At 42.2% G+C, this 16,203-nt stretch overlaps 1 protein-coding gene across 4 annotated transcripts in view; it reads right to left on the bottom strand.

Annotated features, from left to right (window-relative positions):
- The window catches only part of PPM1H (protein phosphatase, Mg2+/Mn2+ dependent 1H), a 265,584-nt gene extending 249,414 nt beyond the window's left edge, over positions 1-16,170 (bottom strand). For 2 of the 4 annotated variants that reach the window (XM_040491534.1, XM_040491535.1), the window contains exon 1: positions 15,817-16,170. In XM_040491534.1, the coding sequence (XP_040347468.1) occupies positions 15,817-16,061 (245 nt within the window). In that variant the 5' untranslated portion in view covers positions 16,062-16,170. The remainder of the gene's footprint in view (positions 1-15,816) is intronic. The other 2 variants (XM_040491532.1, XM_040491533.1) reach the window with 2 other exon arrangements.
- Between the last annotated feature and the right edge of the window lie 33 nt (positions 16,171-16,203).

Raw genomic sequence — 16,203 nt, 5'->3', positions numbered from 1 at the left:
GGGCACATATTTTGAAATTAGCCTACAGAACAACAGTGATTTTCCTTTCATTTGAAATTAGAGGAACTATAGATTATGTCCACTACTTCTGGTCCATGTGATATTGGAGCATTCATGTATAGGAATCTATATTAAGCACTGGAGAAATTAAAATACACAGGACAATGCCCACACTCCCTCAAGATTATCCATTAAAAGTTAAAACAACTAAGTAAAATCAAGAGCTGTCACTGATTATCTCTTAAAGGCATGACAGCCAATGAGTGTTTTTAGCTCTGAAGACAGAATCATTCACAGGAGGGTCTTATGCTAGTCCTAAAGGGTCATTTTTCCAAACCTCAACCCTAAATACAAAAAAAGCAGCAATAATGTTTCTTAAATCAGTAAGCCTGGCTTACCAAAACACTACTTTGGTAAAGCAGTTTAATATAGAGTACATAACTAACATTTCTCAAATACAATTTTCAATCAAAACATTTGTCTTTTCAAACTATTCAATAATGTCACTAGAAATACTGGAAAAGTCCATTTTGCACCTTTTCCCCAGAAAAATGTCACCTTTCAAATTATGGCTTAACAAAAATTTACCTAGGGGCACCTGGGTGGCTCAGTTGGCTAAGCACCCAACTCTTCATCTCAGCTCAGGTCTTGATCTCAAGGTTGTGAGTTCAAGCCCCACACTGGGCTCCACATATCATCATAGATATAGATATAGATCTAAAAGGATATTCATCTCAGGGTTCTTAATAGTAAAAAAAAAAAAAAAAAAAGTTACTACCAAGAAAAAAAGAATGTTAAAACCATAAATGGGATATAATGCAGCTATTATCAATGACAGAGTATGATATTTACTTACATGGACACTTTACTTGCAGTGAAAGTACTAATCCATATGTAGAATTATCCCATTTTATAAATGCAAATATGTAGAGATATATACAAATTCTCAACTGAAGTTAATTATGAGTAATAGGATTTATGGATAATTTTTATATTCTTCATAGTACTTAGGGGAATTTGGAAGTGATACAATGAATGCATATCCAGTCTGCAAGGAGAAAAAAACAGATTTTAAAAAATTAACTCTGTGTTCCTGACTCATCAAGGCCTTTCTCCATCTTGATGGGTTAATAGATAGCTAAAGATGTTTTTAAATTCTTCTCACTCGTAGTTAGTGGATAGAAATTTTTTTGCAAGATAAATTTTTGCCCAAGGGTCAAAACTCTGCTAGAAAAAAAAGGATAATATTCTCAGCATGAGTTTAATTAAGCTTGCAGCTGACAAGTATCAGGCCTCTCCAGCAACTTGCGGCACTCTGCGAGCCAAGAAAACCATTAAAACGTAGTTTTCAACAAGGAAAAGGACATCAGAAACTTGGAAATGACGTGCTCAAGGAAGGTGTTACACATCTGAATCCTAAAGAAAACACCATCTGCGAACTCAGGGCTGGTGCAGACGCCAAGCCTGGTGGGAGAGCTTCAGCTTGTAGTCCAGGCTCCTGAGGGATCTGGGAAGGTAGCAAGAGGAAACCTCAACTGTTCTAAGTACTGAAGTACAAAAGAAGCAAATGGAGAATAGTGTGGACAGTAAGGACTCACACATTAACCGAAACAACGGTTAATCTTTTGCTTTCGGGCGAAACGTTACCAGTTCAACGTGATCATCATCACACTCCCCCTTCCTGCTGATGAAAAGATATGATGTGGCTAGTTAAAATCTTTCACAAAGGGATACAGCCAAGAAAAATACATAAATAAAAGGGTGCATGACAGTGAGGAGGCTGGGAACCAGAACTGGATGCAATTCAGGGCTCCACCGAAGCCCAGGGACACCCCGTGGTGCCTCTCGGGGGGGGGGCAAAGCATCAGGCAGGGCTTCAGGTGGCGTGCCCGGCAGGAGAGGGCCAGGTGGCCTCTGTCGGCACTGACCGCATAAGCTGGAACATGGGGACAGGAGGAGAGGCAGGGCTTCAACTATGGGCCCATGTAATTCCCATCTGACACCTGGATATTTTAAAAATTAAGTACCAGCTGCTGCGGTCCGAGTTGCCAACTCTTTTCTCCGCATTTGCTGCTGCGCCGCATCACCGGCCCAGCTCTGGACACCTGGTTCTAACAACAGGGTAGCATGGCCCCATTAGTAATGGTCACAGGGAAGGCCGCCAAGATGCTGCGTAATCTGGCTCTTTGGCTCTACTCTAAACCCTACTCTACAGGGTGAACGCCATCCTCAAAGGCTGACAGAATGGCTCTCTGCTTTTCCCAAGCATGCATTTTAGAGTTCGTCCTCGTAGGCTATTTATTTGCAACAAAATATTGTAGCTATGTCCTCTTTTCTATTAAAAAAAATCCTCTTAATAGTTCTTTCTACAGCAATACCAGTTTGGTTCCCTCCCACCCCTCACATCCTCTTATGTGCTCTTCATATTCACTGTACCTTAAAATGTGCTTCCTACTAAACATTTATTTTCACCAGCTGTGTGTTCTAAACATAATTTGTCAACGTTCGAAAAGGCACAGAATGGCTACTAGTACACCACAGACCACTTAAATACAGGAATTCAATAATCCACAACATTTTTATTTAAAAAAAAAGATCAATGTAGTCACTGGAGATTTTTTTCTTCCTATACTTAAATGAAAAAGGTCATATGGTAAAGAGGCATCTTTTTTTGATAGCTTAAATGTTTATTCGTCAACCTGCTGAAAGGACAGTAGAGCACACGAACCACTTTGGACCTCTCAGCTTGGCAAGCAATTGATCTCTCTGTCCACCCCGCAGCCCTGTGATGATTAATGGTACTACCCCTACCCGCAAGGTTCCATTAGGCCTGACTCAGGCAAGTCACAGACGCATGAGCGCCACAAGACAGCCCTTGCAAGAGCCCACGGGGCCAAGGACCAGCAAACAAATGCCACACTGGTGCTCCAGCCTTGCCCCCAAAGTCCAGTAACTGAAAAAAGTCCCACTGAAACTTGATTCTGGGAGCGCCTGGGTGTCTCAGTCGGTTGAGCAGCTGAGCAGCCGACTTCGACTCAGGTCATGATCTCACAGTTCTTGAGTTTGAGCCCCCCTGTTGGACTCTGTGCTGACAGCGCAGAGCCTGGAGCCTGCTTTGGATTCTGTGTCTCCCTCTCTCTCTGCCCCTCCTTCCCTCCCTTCCCCCACCCCTCCTAAAAATAAACATTAAAAAAATTAAAATTTGATTCTGCTTTGTAAAGAACTTAGGTAATAGGACCCCCAAAGTAAATTTTAAGAGGGCATCCCTTATAAAACCTGACTTATGATTTGTGTCCCATCATCCCAAATTCCTAAGTATATTACCCACTTCTAAGTAGCTATTGATAGTGCAACACAGGATTAACTTTAGAAAAATACCACCAGATAAAATGTACAGGCTGCTTTTAAGATTTATAGGATTTGCAAAAAATTAAAATATGAAAAAAGGCACTTTGTAGTTAAGATGGTAATTTGGCAAGACCTGGACTGTTGTTCTCAGGACATGCACATATACTAAGAAAGTCTACTATACTCAATAGAACTATTTTTTAAAGCTTTGAAAAGCATCCTTTTGTGTAAAACTTGATGTGCTAACATGCAATTTAAAGCCACCTGGTGATTAAGCCTTATTAATATCCTTTGAGTAATAAAATGCATTCTTTACTCTGTTCTCTGAAATTTTGTTTATAGGACTAAGATGTCTTTTTATTAATGAGTAACTTCACACAGTGAATGATCAGGTTCAGTGATTCCATGATGGTCGTCAGAATCGTGGGACTGTAGGAGATGCTAAAGTAACTTGGATTCTCTCAGAGCCTTGTTTTCCTCTTCTATTAAACATGGAGAACAGATGCTTACATTTAAGTCTACATGGCAGGACCTTAATAGGCATCAAGAGCTATACAGATGTTAACTGGTGGCATCATTATTCTCGCTAAGAAGGAAGCACAAAGTCCGCACAGAAAATACAGATAGGTAAGCACTTAGTTTTCTATAAACAGCTGTAAACATAAATCAGAAACAGTATAAGCTAAAAAAAAAAAAAAAAAAAAAACACCACAAAAAAACAAAAAACACTATTGATTCACATTCCAGAAAACCCAACTGATGGAACCATCCCAGAAAAAAAGAGTAATTAGGCAGGTACTAAGCCTCCTAGCAGACATCTATCTCAGAAATAAGGAAAACAGCACAACGGTGTGTTTATCATCAGCACTTTTCAAGCAATACCTTCTGAAGTCTTAACAAAACAGACTACTCCTCACCGTATTCCCCTGACTGGCCACCAGCTGACAACAGCAACAATTTCAGTTTTAAGCAAATTTCCTACTGATTTAATTAAAAAGGAGCACAGCAAAGAAATAGGTCATCTATTTCTCATTTTCAGCTGGACCCCATCTGAAGTTCTCAGTTATGTGAATGCTAAGGTATGGCAAGCATACGGACTGAGGGATCATTTGTAGTATGCCAAGGGTATAAAAATTAAATCTAGGTTGGCTCCCCGTGCATGGGTGAGGACCCAATTGTTTGGTGGTTTTCTCGAGAATGTCATAGGTACTCAATCCAAATTTTTAATTTACTGTAGAAAATACCTTAATAGCATGAAATCAAAGCCATTGGACTAAAGGAAACATACACTTAAAAATAATAATAGACTGATGGCTAGGCAAATGAATAAGCAAATACAGCAAAATGTGCACTGTAGAATCCGGATGGTGGCCTTATCGGTGCTAAGTGCATAATGGTTTCAACTTTGTGCATGTTTGAAAATTTTCATAATCAAGTGCTGGGGAAAAATAATTCAAAACTGTAATCACAATAAAGATGAGAGTAGGCCCCCCTGGAAAGACCTCAGCCTGGAAAAGATACTGGTTCTTAGCTGAACCCCAGAAACTCTCAAGGTTTAAAAGTGGAAAATGCCTTAGGAGTCCTCTAGGGCAGGTAAAATATGTGGTCTTATAGGTCTGTGAAAAATTAGGAAAATAGCAATTATCATAGCATTTTCAAAAAAACTAAAAAACTATTTTTTGCTGAGATTATTTGCCTCTGCTCTTCTATTTTTATATATTTATTTTGAAAGAGTGAGAGAGAAAGAGCAGGGGAGATGGTGAAGGTGGGGGCCGGGGGGGGGGAGAAAACCTCAAGCAGGCTCCACTCTCAGCATGGAGCCCCACATAGGGGCTCAATCCCACAATCCTAGAATCATGACCTGAGCCAAAATCAAGAGCGGGATGCTCAACCGACTAAGCCACCCAGGTGCCCCAACTCTTCTGGTTTTTAAATATCCTTTATTACATGAAATGTTGGTAATGGCAGATAATAGATTTGGTTCTTTAGGTTCCCACTTAGCAGTCAAATCTGATCACTTTTCATATATGATCAATCTCCTCTCCTACCTTGATGTGTAAGCCCTTGACCTGCCTTCACAAGAATCTCCCCTACCCATGAGGTCTCTTCCCAGTAATTTTCCACCCACTAACATCCTCATGCTGCTCATTGGCTATTAATTCCCAGCTCTCTTTGCTGTATTTGGAGTTGAGTCTGATCTCTTTTCCTCTATTAAAATGCCCCTGGGGCATCTGGTGGCTCAGTTGGTTGAGCGTCTGACTTCGGCTCAGGTTATGATCTTCAAACCCCGCGTTGGGCTCTGTGCTGACAGCTTGGAGCCTGAAGCCTGCTTCGGATTCAGTGTCTCCCTCTCTCTCTGCCCCTCCCCCACTCATGCTCTGTCTCTGTCTCAGAAATAAACATGAAAAAAAAAATTGAAAAAAATAAAGTGCCCCTATTGCAACAGTCTTGAAAAACATATTCCTTACCATTTTAACAAGAGTTACAATAATTTTTTTTTTAGTCATACCTTTATATAGATATATATAAAGGTCTTGGGACCTCCAGGTACAGAGAACTTGACAGCTAATCACAATGTTTGCTGGAAAGAACAGTTTACTTCCTTAGTAGGACTTAAAGACACCATGATTTCAAATGCTGAGATTTGAAATTTCCCAGAAGCATTAAGACATTAAAAATAAAACAAATGACCTCCCTGCACCCACCTTCTCCAATGCTGGCCTCTTACCACCTGATTAGTCCATGATTTCACTTTAATTTCAAAGAATGACACTAAAGGGGAAAAGACTATGACATAAAAATTTTCATGAGAACAATGACTATGTCTTATATTATGCGCCCAGAATAGGACCCATACCTGACACCTGACACACAGTAGGAATGCCACTCTTTCCCTGAGAGAATGGAAGATGAATAGTGTTTATTTCCTGAAAGAGGATGGCATAAATTCAAAGGGGGTGGGGGGATCAATCCTCTGTTCAAATTTAGACAAATCAGAACAAAGCATAAAGACAACTCCAACAACAACCAAAACATCTACAATTAAAAGACATCTTCCTTTAAAAAATAATTCGTCCTTCTTTCTCAATCTTCCAAATAACAGAAGAGGGAACACTTCCAAATACATTTTACAAAGCCAACATTACCTCGATACTGAAACCAGACAAGGACACCACAAGAAAAGACAATTAGAGGCCAATATTCCTCCTGAACATAGATGCAAAGCTCAACAATATATTAGCCAACTGAATTCAACAACACATTAAAAGGATCACACACCATGATCAAGTGGGATTTATTCCAGGGATCCAAGGATGGTTCAATACACACAAATCGATTGATATAATACACAGTAACAAAATGAAGGATAAAAATCACATGATTATCTCAACAGATGGAGAAAAAGCATTTGACAATAGTCAGTATCCATTTCTGATAAAAGCTCTCAACAAAATTGGTATACAGGTAACATATCTCAATGTAATAAAGGTCATCTATGACAAGCCCACAGCTATCATCATACTCACTACTCACTGGTGCTAAGCTGAAAGTTCTTCCTTTAAGATCCAGAACAAGGCAAGGATGTCTACTCTCACTACTTTTTTTTTTTTTTTTTTTTTTAGTTTATTTATTTATTTTGAGAGAGCAGAGTGAGTAGGAGAAGGGAAGAAAGAGAGGGAGAGAGAGAATCCCAAGCAGGCTCCACACTGTCAGCAAAGAGCCCAATGTGGGGCTCAAACTCACAAACCATGAGATCATAACCTGAGCCAAAACCAAGAGTCAGAGGTTTAACTGACTGAGCCACCCAGGTGTCCCTCACCACTTTTATTCAACACAGTACTAGAAGTCCTAGCTAGAACAATTAGGCAGAAAGAAAGAAAGAAAAAAAAAAAGCAAAGAAAGAGCATCCCCATCAGAAAGGGAGACATAAAGACTGACACTATTTGCAAATGACATGATATAAATAGAAAACCCTAGGGGCGCCTGGGTGGCGCAGTCGGTTGAGCGTCCGACTTCAGCCAGGTCACGATCTCGCGGTCCGTGAGTTCGAGCCCCGCGTCAGGCTCTGGGCTGATGGCTCGGAGCCTGGAGCCTGTTTCCGATTCTGTGTCTCCCTCTGTCTCTGCCCCTCCCCGTTCATGCTCTGTCTCTCTCTGTCCCAAAAATAAATAAAAACGTAGAAAAAAAAAATTTTATAAATAGAAAACCCTAAAGACCACCAAAAACCTGTTGGGATAAACACATGCAGTCCAGTTACAAGACACAAAATCAATATGCAAAAATCAGTTGTATTTCTATACACTAATAATGAACTATCAGAAAGAGAACGTAAGAAAACAATTCCACTTACAACTACACACCAAAGAATAAAATACCTGGAAGTAAATTTAACCAAAGAAGTGACAGAACTGTCACTAAAAACTATCAGACACTGATGAAAGAAAGTGAAGAAAATACAAATGGCAGACACTCCATGCTCATGGATTAGAAAAAACACTGTTGAAATGTCCAGACTACCCAAAGCAATCTACAGATTCAATGCAGTCCCTCTATCAAAATTCCAAAGACATTTTTCACACAACTGGAACCATCCTAAAATATGTATGGAGCCACAAAAGACCCCAAATGGCCCAACACATCTTGAGAAAGAAGAACAAAACTGGAGGCATCACGCTTCCTGATTTCAAACTATATTATAAGGCCACAGCAATTAAAATAGCACGGTATTGGCATAAAAACAGACACATAGGTAAATAGAGCAGAGAACCCCAAAATAAACCCATACATACATAGATGGCCAATTTATGACAGAGGAGCCAAGAATACATGATGGGGGGAAGTCAGTCTCTTCAATGAGTGGTGTGGGGGAAAACTAGACAGCCACATGCAAAAGAAAGAAACTGGACCACTATCGTACAGCAGACACAAGCATTAACTCAAGATGGATTAAAGACTTGAATGCTAGCTGAAACCATAAAACTCCTAGAAGAAAACATAGGTGGTAAGCTCCTCAACCTGGATCTTGGCAACAATTTTTTGGTGTGACACCAAAAGCAAAGGCAACAGAAGCAAAATTAAACAAGTGAGACTATTCAAACTAAAAAGCTTCTGCACAGCAAGGGAAACAAACCATCAACAAAATGAAAAGGGACCTTACTGAATGCAGGAAAATATATGCTAGCCATATATCTGATAAGGGGTTAGTATCCAAAATACAGAAAAAACTCATCCAACTCAATAGCAAAAAAAAAATTTTTTTAATTTAAATTTAAAAAATCTCATTTTTTTTTAATGGGCAGAGAATCTGAATGGATTTTTTTTTTCCAAAGAAGACATACAGATAGCCAACATGAAAACGTACCCAACATCACTAACCCTCAGGGATATGCAAACTAAAACCACAATGAGATATCAGCTTATACCTGTTAGAATGGCTATGATCAAAAGAACAAGAAATAACAAGTGCTGGTTAGAATGTGGGGAAAAAAGGGAACCCTTGTGCACCGTTGGTGGGAATGTAAATTGGTGCACTATGGGAAACAGTATGGAAGTTTCCTCAGAAAATTAAAAATCTAGGAGCGCCTGGGTGGCGCAGTCGGTTAAGCGTCCGACTTCAGCCAGGTCACGATCTCGCGGTCCGGGAGTTCGAGCCCCGCGTCAGGCTCTGGGCTGATGGCTCAGAGCCTGGAGCCTGTTTCCGATTCTGTGTCTCCCTCTCTCTCTGCCCCTCCCCCGTTCATGCTCTGTCTCTCTCTGTCCCAAAAATAAATAAACGTTGAAAAAAAAAAAAAAGAAAATTAAAAATCTAATTACCATATGATCCAGCAATTCCACTTCTAGGTATTTATCCAAAGGAAATGAAAATACTCATTTTCATTGAGTATTTCATTGAGTAACTCAAAAAAATACCTACATCTTCATGTTCATTGTGGCATTATTTACAATAGTCAAGACACGGAAAAAAACCTAATTGCCCATTGATAGATGAATGGATAAAGAAAATGCGGGTGTGTATCTACATATCATATATATTTTATACATATATATTTCATATATAGATATATACACCCAATGGAGTATTTTTGGCCATACAAAAGGAAATCTTGCCATTTGTGACAACATAGGTGGACCTTGAGGCATTATGCTAAGTGAAACAAGTCCGAGACAAATACTATATTACCCCACTTATGTAAATCTTAAAAAAAAAAAAAAAAAAACTCATAGATACAGAGAATAGATTAGTGAACGGTTGGGAAGGGTGTACAAAAATGGGTTAAGGTGGTCAAAAGGTAATGCACAGGGTGATGACTACAGTTAATAATACTGTCTTGTACATTTGAAGTTGCTAAGAGCAAATCTTAAAAGTTCTCATCACACACAAGAATTGTAACTATGTGTGGCGATGGGTGTTAACTAGATTTATTGTGATTTCACAATATATACAGATGTGGAATCATTATGCTACACATCTGAAATTAATGTCAATTATATCTCAATAAAAATTTGTCCTCAATAATATATTTTTAGAAAACAATTCTAGGATGCAGTCAGTTTTATCAGCTGGTACTACCATAACCATAGTTAGGAAGCACTGTGTGGTGGGAAAATATCAGAGATGTCTACTTAACTGAAGCTGAAACACAGAATAAACACAACCCCTCAGAACGGTTAAATCCTCTGCCAAAAGCATCACTAGTCTTTGAAGGAAACCAGGTTCCTAAGGGACAGCCCAGAAGCTCCATCCCAGAGAAGACTTCATTGTGTTCAATCTGAAAAATGGAGGAGAGCTTAACCACCTGCTTTAAAATAGGAAATGAATACCTTCTGCAGGTTACCAGAAAGGCAGGTGACATGTTTTAGGCCACTCTGAACTTTTAATTCATCTGCAAGTAAGTGCTATGGAGAGTTTTGTTAAATGAGACACCTTCCTCCACAATCCATTCCTTTTTATCTTTATAGAAGAAGAAGTAGAGAACCTCAAGATTCTTCCGCTGTAAAAGTTAAACAGGAAGTTCCCAGGCAGGAGCTCTGCTAAGAGGTGTAAGAGGGGTGGCTGTGCTAGAGGAGGTCAGAAGAAAAAATAAAGGCCAGGGGATTTCTGAGCTTTGGATCAAGAGAGAAATAGTGGTTTCTCTGTCATCACAACCTCACAGACAACCAACGTGATTCACTGGTGATTGTTAATTAGTGCCAATAGCTGGGGAGGCAGAACAGCCTACAGATTCCAAAACAAATCTAAATGCGTGTGGGCTATTTGCTGGATTTAAACAAGGCTATTTCATCACAATTTTGAACACTATGAGACACAAAGAACTTAAAATAGTTTTTTTTTTGTACCCATGCCTGGGTCACTTTTCTAAGAAAGATACTAGGGGGAAAAAACAACAACAACAACAACAACAACAACAACGAGGGGCGCCTGGGTGGCTCAGTAGGTTAAGCGTCCGACTTTGGCTCAGGTCATGATCTCACAGTTTGTGGCTTCGAGCCCCACATCGGGCTCTGTGCTGACAGCTCAGAGCCTGGAGCCTGTTTCAGATTCTCTGTCTTCCTCTCCCTCCACCCCTCTCCCGTTCATGCTCTGTATCTCAAAAATAAACACAAATAAATAAAGAGAATTGTATAGTTGTAGCTATACCCCAAGTAAAATGCTGCTGTAATTACCGATTTCTGTACAAGCAAAAATTTATCCCTGACAAAAACGTGAATGTGATGCTTTCATATATAGACTACTACAAGGTTCTCTGGTGTTTTCTGCTGCAGTAGTTTCGGGCATGAACTCCATATCCACTTGTAAGTCCAGCTGACCACTGATGACAGTAAGGTTGGACAAGCTGGGAAGAAGTCAAAATGGGCTCCTAATCCATTAAAAACCGAATCAACTTCCACGTCCCTGAAACACAGGAACCACTTGGGTGGGATTTAAAGTTTTAGAGAGAGGGATGCCTGGGGGGCTCTGAGCGGCCAATTTCAGCTCAGGCCATGATCTCTCAGTTCATGAGTTCAAGCCCCACACACCCTCTGTTCTCCTTTCTCTGTGCCCCTCCCCTGCTGGGCTGCTCTCTCTCTCAAAAAAAATAAGCCTAACTTTAAAAAAAAAAGTTTAAAGTCATGGAGAGAGAAGGGAAGTAGCTGCCCTGTGGGGGGTCCCTGGGTCAAACTGTTGTTTCCCATGGGCTCTCTCTGAGCAAATCTAACAGTCTAACTCCATAATTTCAAAGCCAAACTAAAAAAGAAAACTTTTTAATCCATTTTTTTTAAAAGATGTGAGCTCTATGGATGTTATTTTTAACTGTAACACCTTACAGAGTCTTACAACCTAGCATATAGCCCTTAATCAAGTGGCTAAAATCTTCAGCCACAATAGGAAGCTTTTTGAGGAGCCAGGAAATTCCATTCAGCACAACGCCAATAAATACTGAATTAATAAGTGAGGGTCTTCAGTTTCTGGATCCTCAAGTCTTACAGGAATTTAAGCTAATTCTCTAGGCCTATAACCTACAGAGAATCTCTACTTGAAAAGGATTAACAAGAAGTGGCAAAAAATAGAACATTTATCCTTAATTTTTCTATCGTCCAAAAGGTCAGCCCTAGAGTTCAACTGTCCTCTAACTGCTCAAACACCGAGATGCCAATTCTTCCTCCCCAGGAAGGCACTGAAAGTAACTCACTTTCTGGAAGGGTAAGCAAATCCCTTCTGATTCAGACCTTGATTCATAGCATCCCCCTGGTCCCTACTCTGTGAGCAATCGCTTTACCAATTCTCTCTCTCTTAGGTACCTTCTAGAACCAAGGGAATTCCTCCTTCCATGAAATACTATAGTAAAGGGCAGTGTTACTGGTAGCAGCGTCTGATCATAGCCCTACAGATCTGTCTCTCCCCTTCTCTATTTCAGACATTTTGATCATTCAGGATGTGTGTTTTCAGGAAGAGTAAGTACAGTTCAAGGTTTGAGGAAGTGGTACAGTACATCTGACATCTGGCAAAGGGAGGGGACAAGATGACAGTGCTTAATCCTGGCTATAGATAAATGCACCATAGTTTAATACCCTGTAAGAAGGCAGTTTGGTATTGTGGGCTGTGGAATCATGCTTGGGTTCAAATACAGGCTCTGTTAAGGTGGTAGGACTCTGGGAAAGTTGCTTAATCATTCATTGCCTCTGTGCCTTATTTTATATATACTATATATATCATATACACATTCTGTTACATATATATTGCTTATATATGTAGATATGTATATTGCTTAATCATTCATTGCCTGTGTCTTATTTTATATATATATATATTCTGTTACATATATATTCTGTCATATATATATATTCTGTTTTATAGAAAATGCAAATGCTACTGCCTACTTTATAGGGTTGTTGCGAGAATCAAATGATATGATACAAAGCTGCAAACAGTGAAAGTACTAAACAGTAAGCACCTATTGTTAGCTATTATTAGTACTATGTATATACTTTAAAAGAATGAGGCAGGGGCACCTGGGTGGCGCAGTCGGTTGAGCCTCCGACTTCAGCCAGGTCACGATCTCGCGGTCCGGGAGTTCGAGCCCCGCGTCAGGCTCTGGGCTGATGGCTCAGAGCCTGGAGCCTGTTTCCGATTCTGTGTCTCCCTCTCTCTCTGCCCCTCCCCCGTTCATGCTCTGTCTCTCTCTGTCCCAAAAATAAATAAACGTTGAAAAAAAAAATTAAAAAAAAAAAGAGGCAATTCTGTATGTATTGACTTGGAATAAAGTCCATGACATAGCGTTTTCTGAAAATGCTACAGAATAACATACTCAGTAGGAGTCTATCATGGGAAGAAAAAAGAAATACATGATGCATATTTATAAGTGCATTCAAAGAAGTCTAGAAAGGCACAGGCACCAAACACTAAACAGTTACTAACCCTAAAGGGAGTGGGGGGGGGGTACCTACATTTGTAAAGGTATAGGTCTTTGCTTGAATTCACAAGTATGTACTAGTTTCACAACTAATATTTTTAATATTTTAATCCACTCTTTATTTTTTAATGTTTAGTTATTTATTTTTGAGAGAGAGAGCACACACGTGAGACTATGTGTGGGGAGGGAGAGAGAGAATCCCAAGCAGGCCCCACGCTGTCAGCACAGATCCCAATATGGGGCTCCAACTCACCAACTGTGAGATAGTGACGTGAGTTGAAATCAAAAGTCCAAGTCACTTAACCCAGTGAGCGTTTAATAAGTAGTTTTTAGGAGTGCCCGGGGAGCTCAGTCGGTTAAGCGTCCGACTTGGGCTCAGGTCATGATCTCACGGTTGGTGAGTTTGAGCCCCACGTCTGGCTCTGTGCCTGGAGCCTGCTTTGGATTCTGTGTCTCCCTCTCTGTTCCTTCCCTGCTCACTCGTGCTCTCTCTCTCTCAAAAACAAAGATTCAAAAAAATTTTTTTATTTTAAAAAATAACTGATTTTTAAAATTAAAGATTTTTACAGGGGTCCTTCTAACCTTCAAACTGAACATCCCTCACATCTGGGTCTAGGAAATGGCAAACTTCTTAGAGATAAGGAAATGGAGGCCTAGCTAGGAGGAGGTGTAGCCCCTCCCATCCATCCCTGCTACAACTCTCATTTCAGAGTCCCTTATATTCTTTACACTCCTGAGCATATCACGTGCCTGCCATAGGAACCAAACATTCTGAAACTGGTTTTTATTCCCCTTTCCTTTTCTTCCCGTTTGAGGTCCTCCTTTTATCGTGCCCAGAGAGCTTCCACATGGGTTATAACATCTTCCTTCCTACTTCTCATGACTTTCTCACTATCTCCTTGTCATTCTGCCCCTCAGACACATGCTCTCACCCTGTAAATCCCACTGGAGCGACAACTGGCTGGGTTGTTCAGGTTTTTTGGCAAGCACAAGTCCCCCACCTGACACAACTGTAGGACACAGTATGCCTCCGAGCTGTTTTGCCTTGCAGTGCGTCTAAATGGGCTTTAAACATTTTTTTTTTTATTTCACTCAAGAAAAGGTGTTTGGTACGTATGGACAGGCATTTCTTCCTTACACAGGTGTTTATCTTTGCTTTGGATTCTCCTATAAATTATAAGGCTATCTGGTAGTCCCCCCCACACACACACACAACATTCCCTAACCAGGCTTGTCCCTTATTATGTGTTAATGGTTATTGTTTTAGCACCCAACCTTCTCACTGCGTTTTGTCACCATCTTTTATATTCCAGTAGTCTCTCCCCATTTATTCTCTTCTATTAAAACCCACGGAGAAAAGGTCGTATGATGAAAAAGAAAGGAAAAAAAGAAAACGAGACTCTAAGCAGAGCGTCTTGCAAGCCCCGTCTCGCACCGGAACCCGGGGCGTCGGGAACCCTGCCTGCTCGCGAGTATCCGGGCCACCAGAACAGGGTCAGCATCGAAGCGCCCAGGCGTCGGGAGAGCCGATTGGTTCCCGGGTGAACCAATCAGCGAGCGATGCTGTTCGCGGAGAGGGGAGGGCCAAAATCATGGAGCAGATGGAGTTAAAGGAAAAGGGGCAGGTGTGCCCGGCACCGGGGTTTTGCGTGCACTTGTGCACCCACCGGGTCATTGTTAAGCCCTGATCTCTGGTCTCCTAAATGCCACCTTACCAATTTCCCAGTTTCATAAAGATGAGTAGGAGGAGAAACCTTACTTATCCTATCATTCATAAGATGGTCATTAATAGTCAATGGAGGAGTAGCTGGGGAGGCGGGGAGGCCATTAAAACCTCCCTCCTTTCCCAGTTCCACTCCAGGTCGTCAACCTAACTGAATCGGTTCTTGAAATAGTAAATCACTCAAACGCTCGCTTAATCGCCAAAGCTGATTACCAAAATGCTATCGTTAGACAACTGAAATAAGTTCCCACTCCCAGGGGACTGGGGGAAACAGTACTGGCACTTAGTGAACGCGCAGAGGTTTACTACCCGCTAAAGGAGAAGCGAGCAAGCTCCTAGACTTAAGTCAGAGAAACTGAGTCCTTCTCATATGTGTAACCTTGCACACAAACTGCCCCCCCCCACCCACTCACGCGCAGCGACAGCTCCTCCTGACTCTTCCCCACAAACTTCATGCGGTGGCGCAAAGCTTTTGGGGAGGGTGGGCGCAGATACCAGCTTTCCCTGCTGTGTTTCAAACTTCAGCAAAGCTGTTCTACGCACTTTCTTCCAAGTGTCACAGCCCCCGGAATCACAGACCCGTGCAACCTTAGCTTTCCCACGGTCCAGCGCTGCCACCCACCATCCACCACCCATACCCGGGCTGGAGACGCTGCGTCCTTGGGGATGGGGGAAGGGGGAGTAGGAAAAGAGAGGAATGGCCAGTGTAAGTAAAGAGGTCCCCGCCGAGGCCTGGACGCCGGCAGCCCCTGGAGGGCCCTGAGGCCGAGGAAGGAGGAGAGAGGAGGGCTGGAACCGTGCGGGGAAGGGCCGCGAGGAGAGCAGGGGCGCCGCCGGTGTCGCTACACTCACTCTGCGTAGCCAGTGGCCCAGGGCAGCCGCCGGGTCTCCTTGAGGATGAGGATGGGGCGGGCGATGTGGTCGGCGCTGCACTCCACCTCGTCCTGAGACAGCCCCAGGAACTCCGGCCGCCCGTAGGGGAAGCGCAGGGGCAGGTCCGAGCCTCCACAGCCGCCGCCGCTGTGCTCGGAGCCTGAGCTGCCAGCCATGATGCCGCCCATGAAATTGGCCACGGCAGATTTCACTCGGGTGAGCATATTACTCCGGCGCCCGGCAGCAGCGGTGCGAGCAGGAGGCGGCGGCGGGGGCCGGACGAAGCGCAGCGCGGGGCATGCAGGCTGCGGCGGGCGCCGGGCGCACGGGCAGCCGGGCCGCTGGGGCGCGCCGCGCGGCTCCCGG

Source organism: Herpailurus yagouaroundi, unplaced genomic scaffold (genome assembly GCF_014898765.1).
Source record: "Herpailurus yagouaroundi ecotype Mexico unplaced genomic scaffold, PumYag 182, whole genome shotgun sequence".
NCBI lineage: Eukaryota > Metazoa > Chordata > Mammalia > Carnivora > Felidae > Herpailurus > Herpailurus yagouaroundi.
The sequence above is the reverse complement of the archived record's forward strand: the minus strand, read 5'-3'. Positions and strand labels throughout refer to the sequence as shown.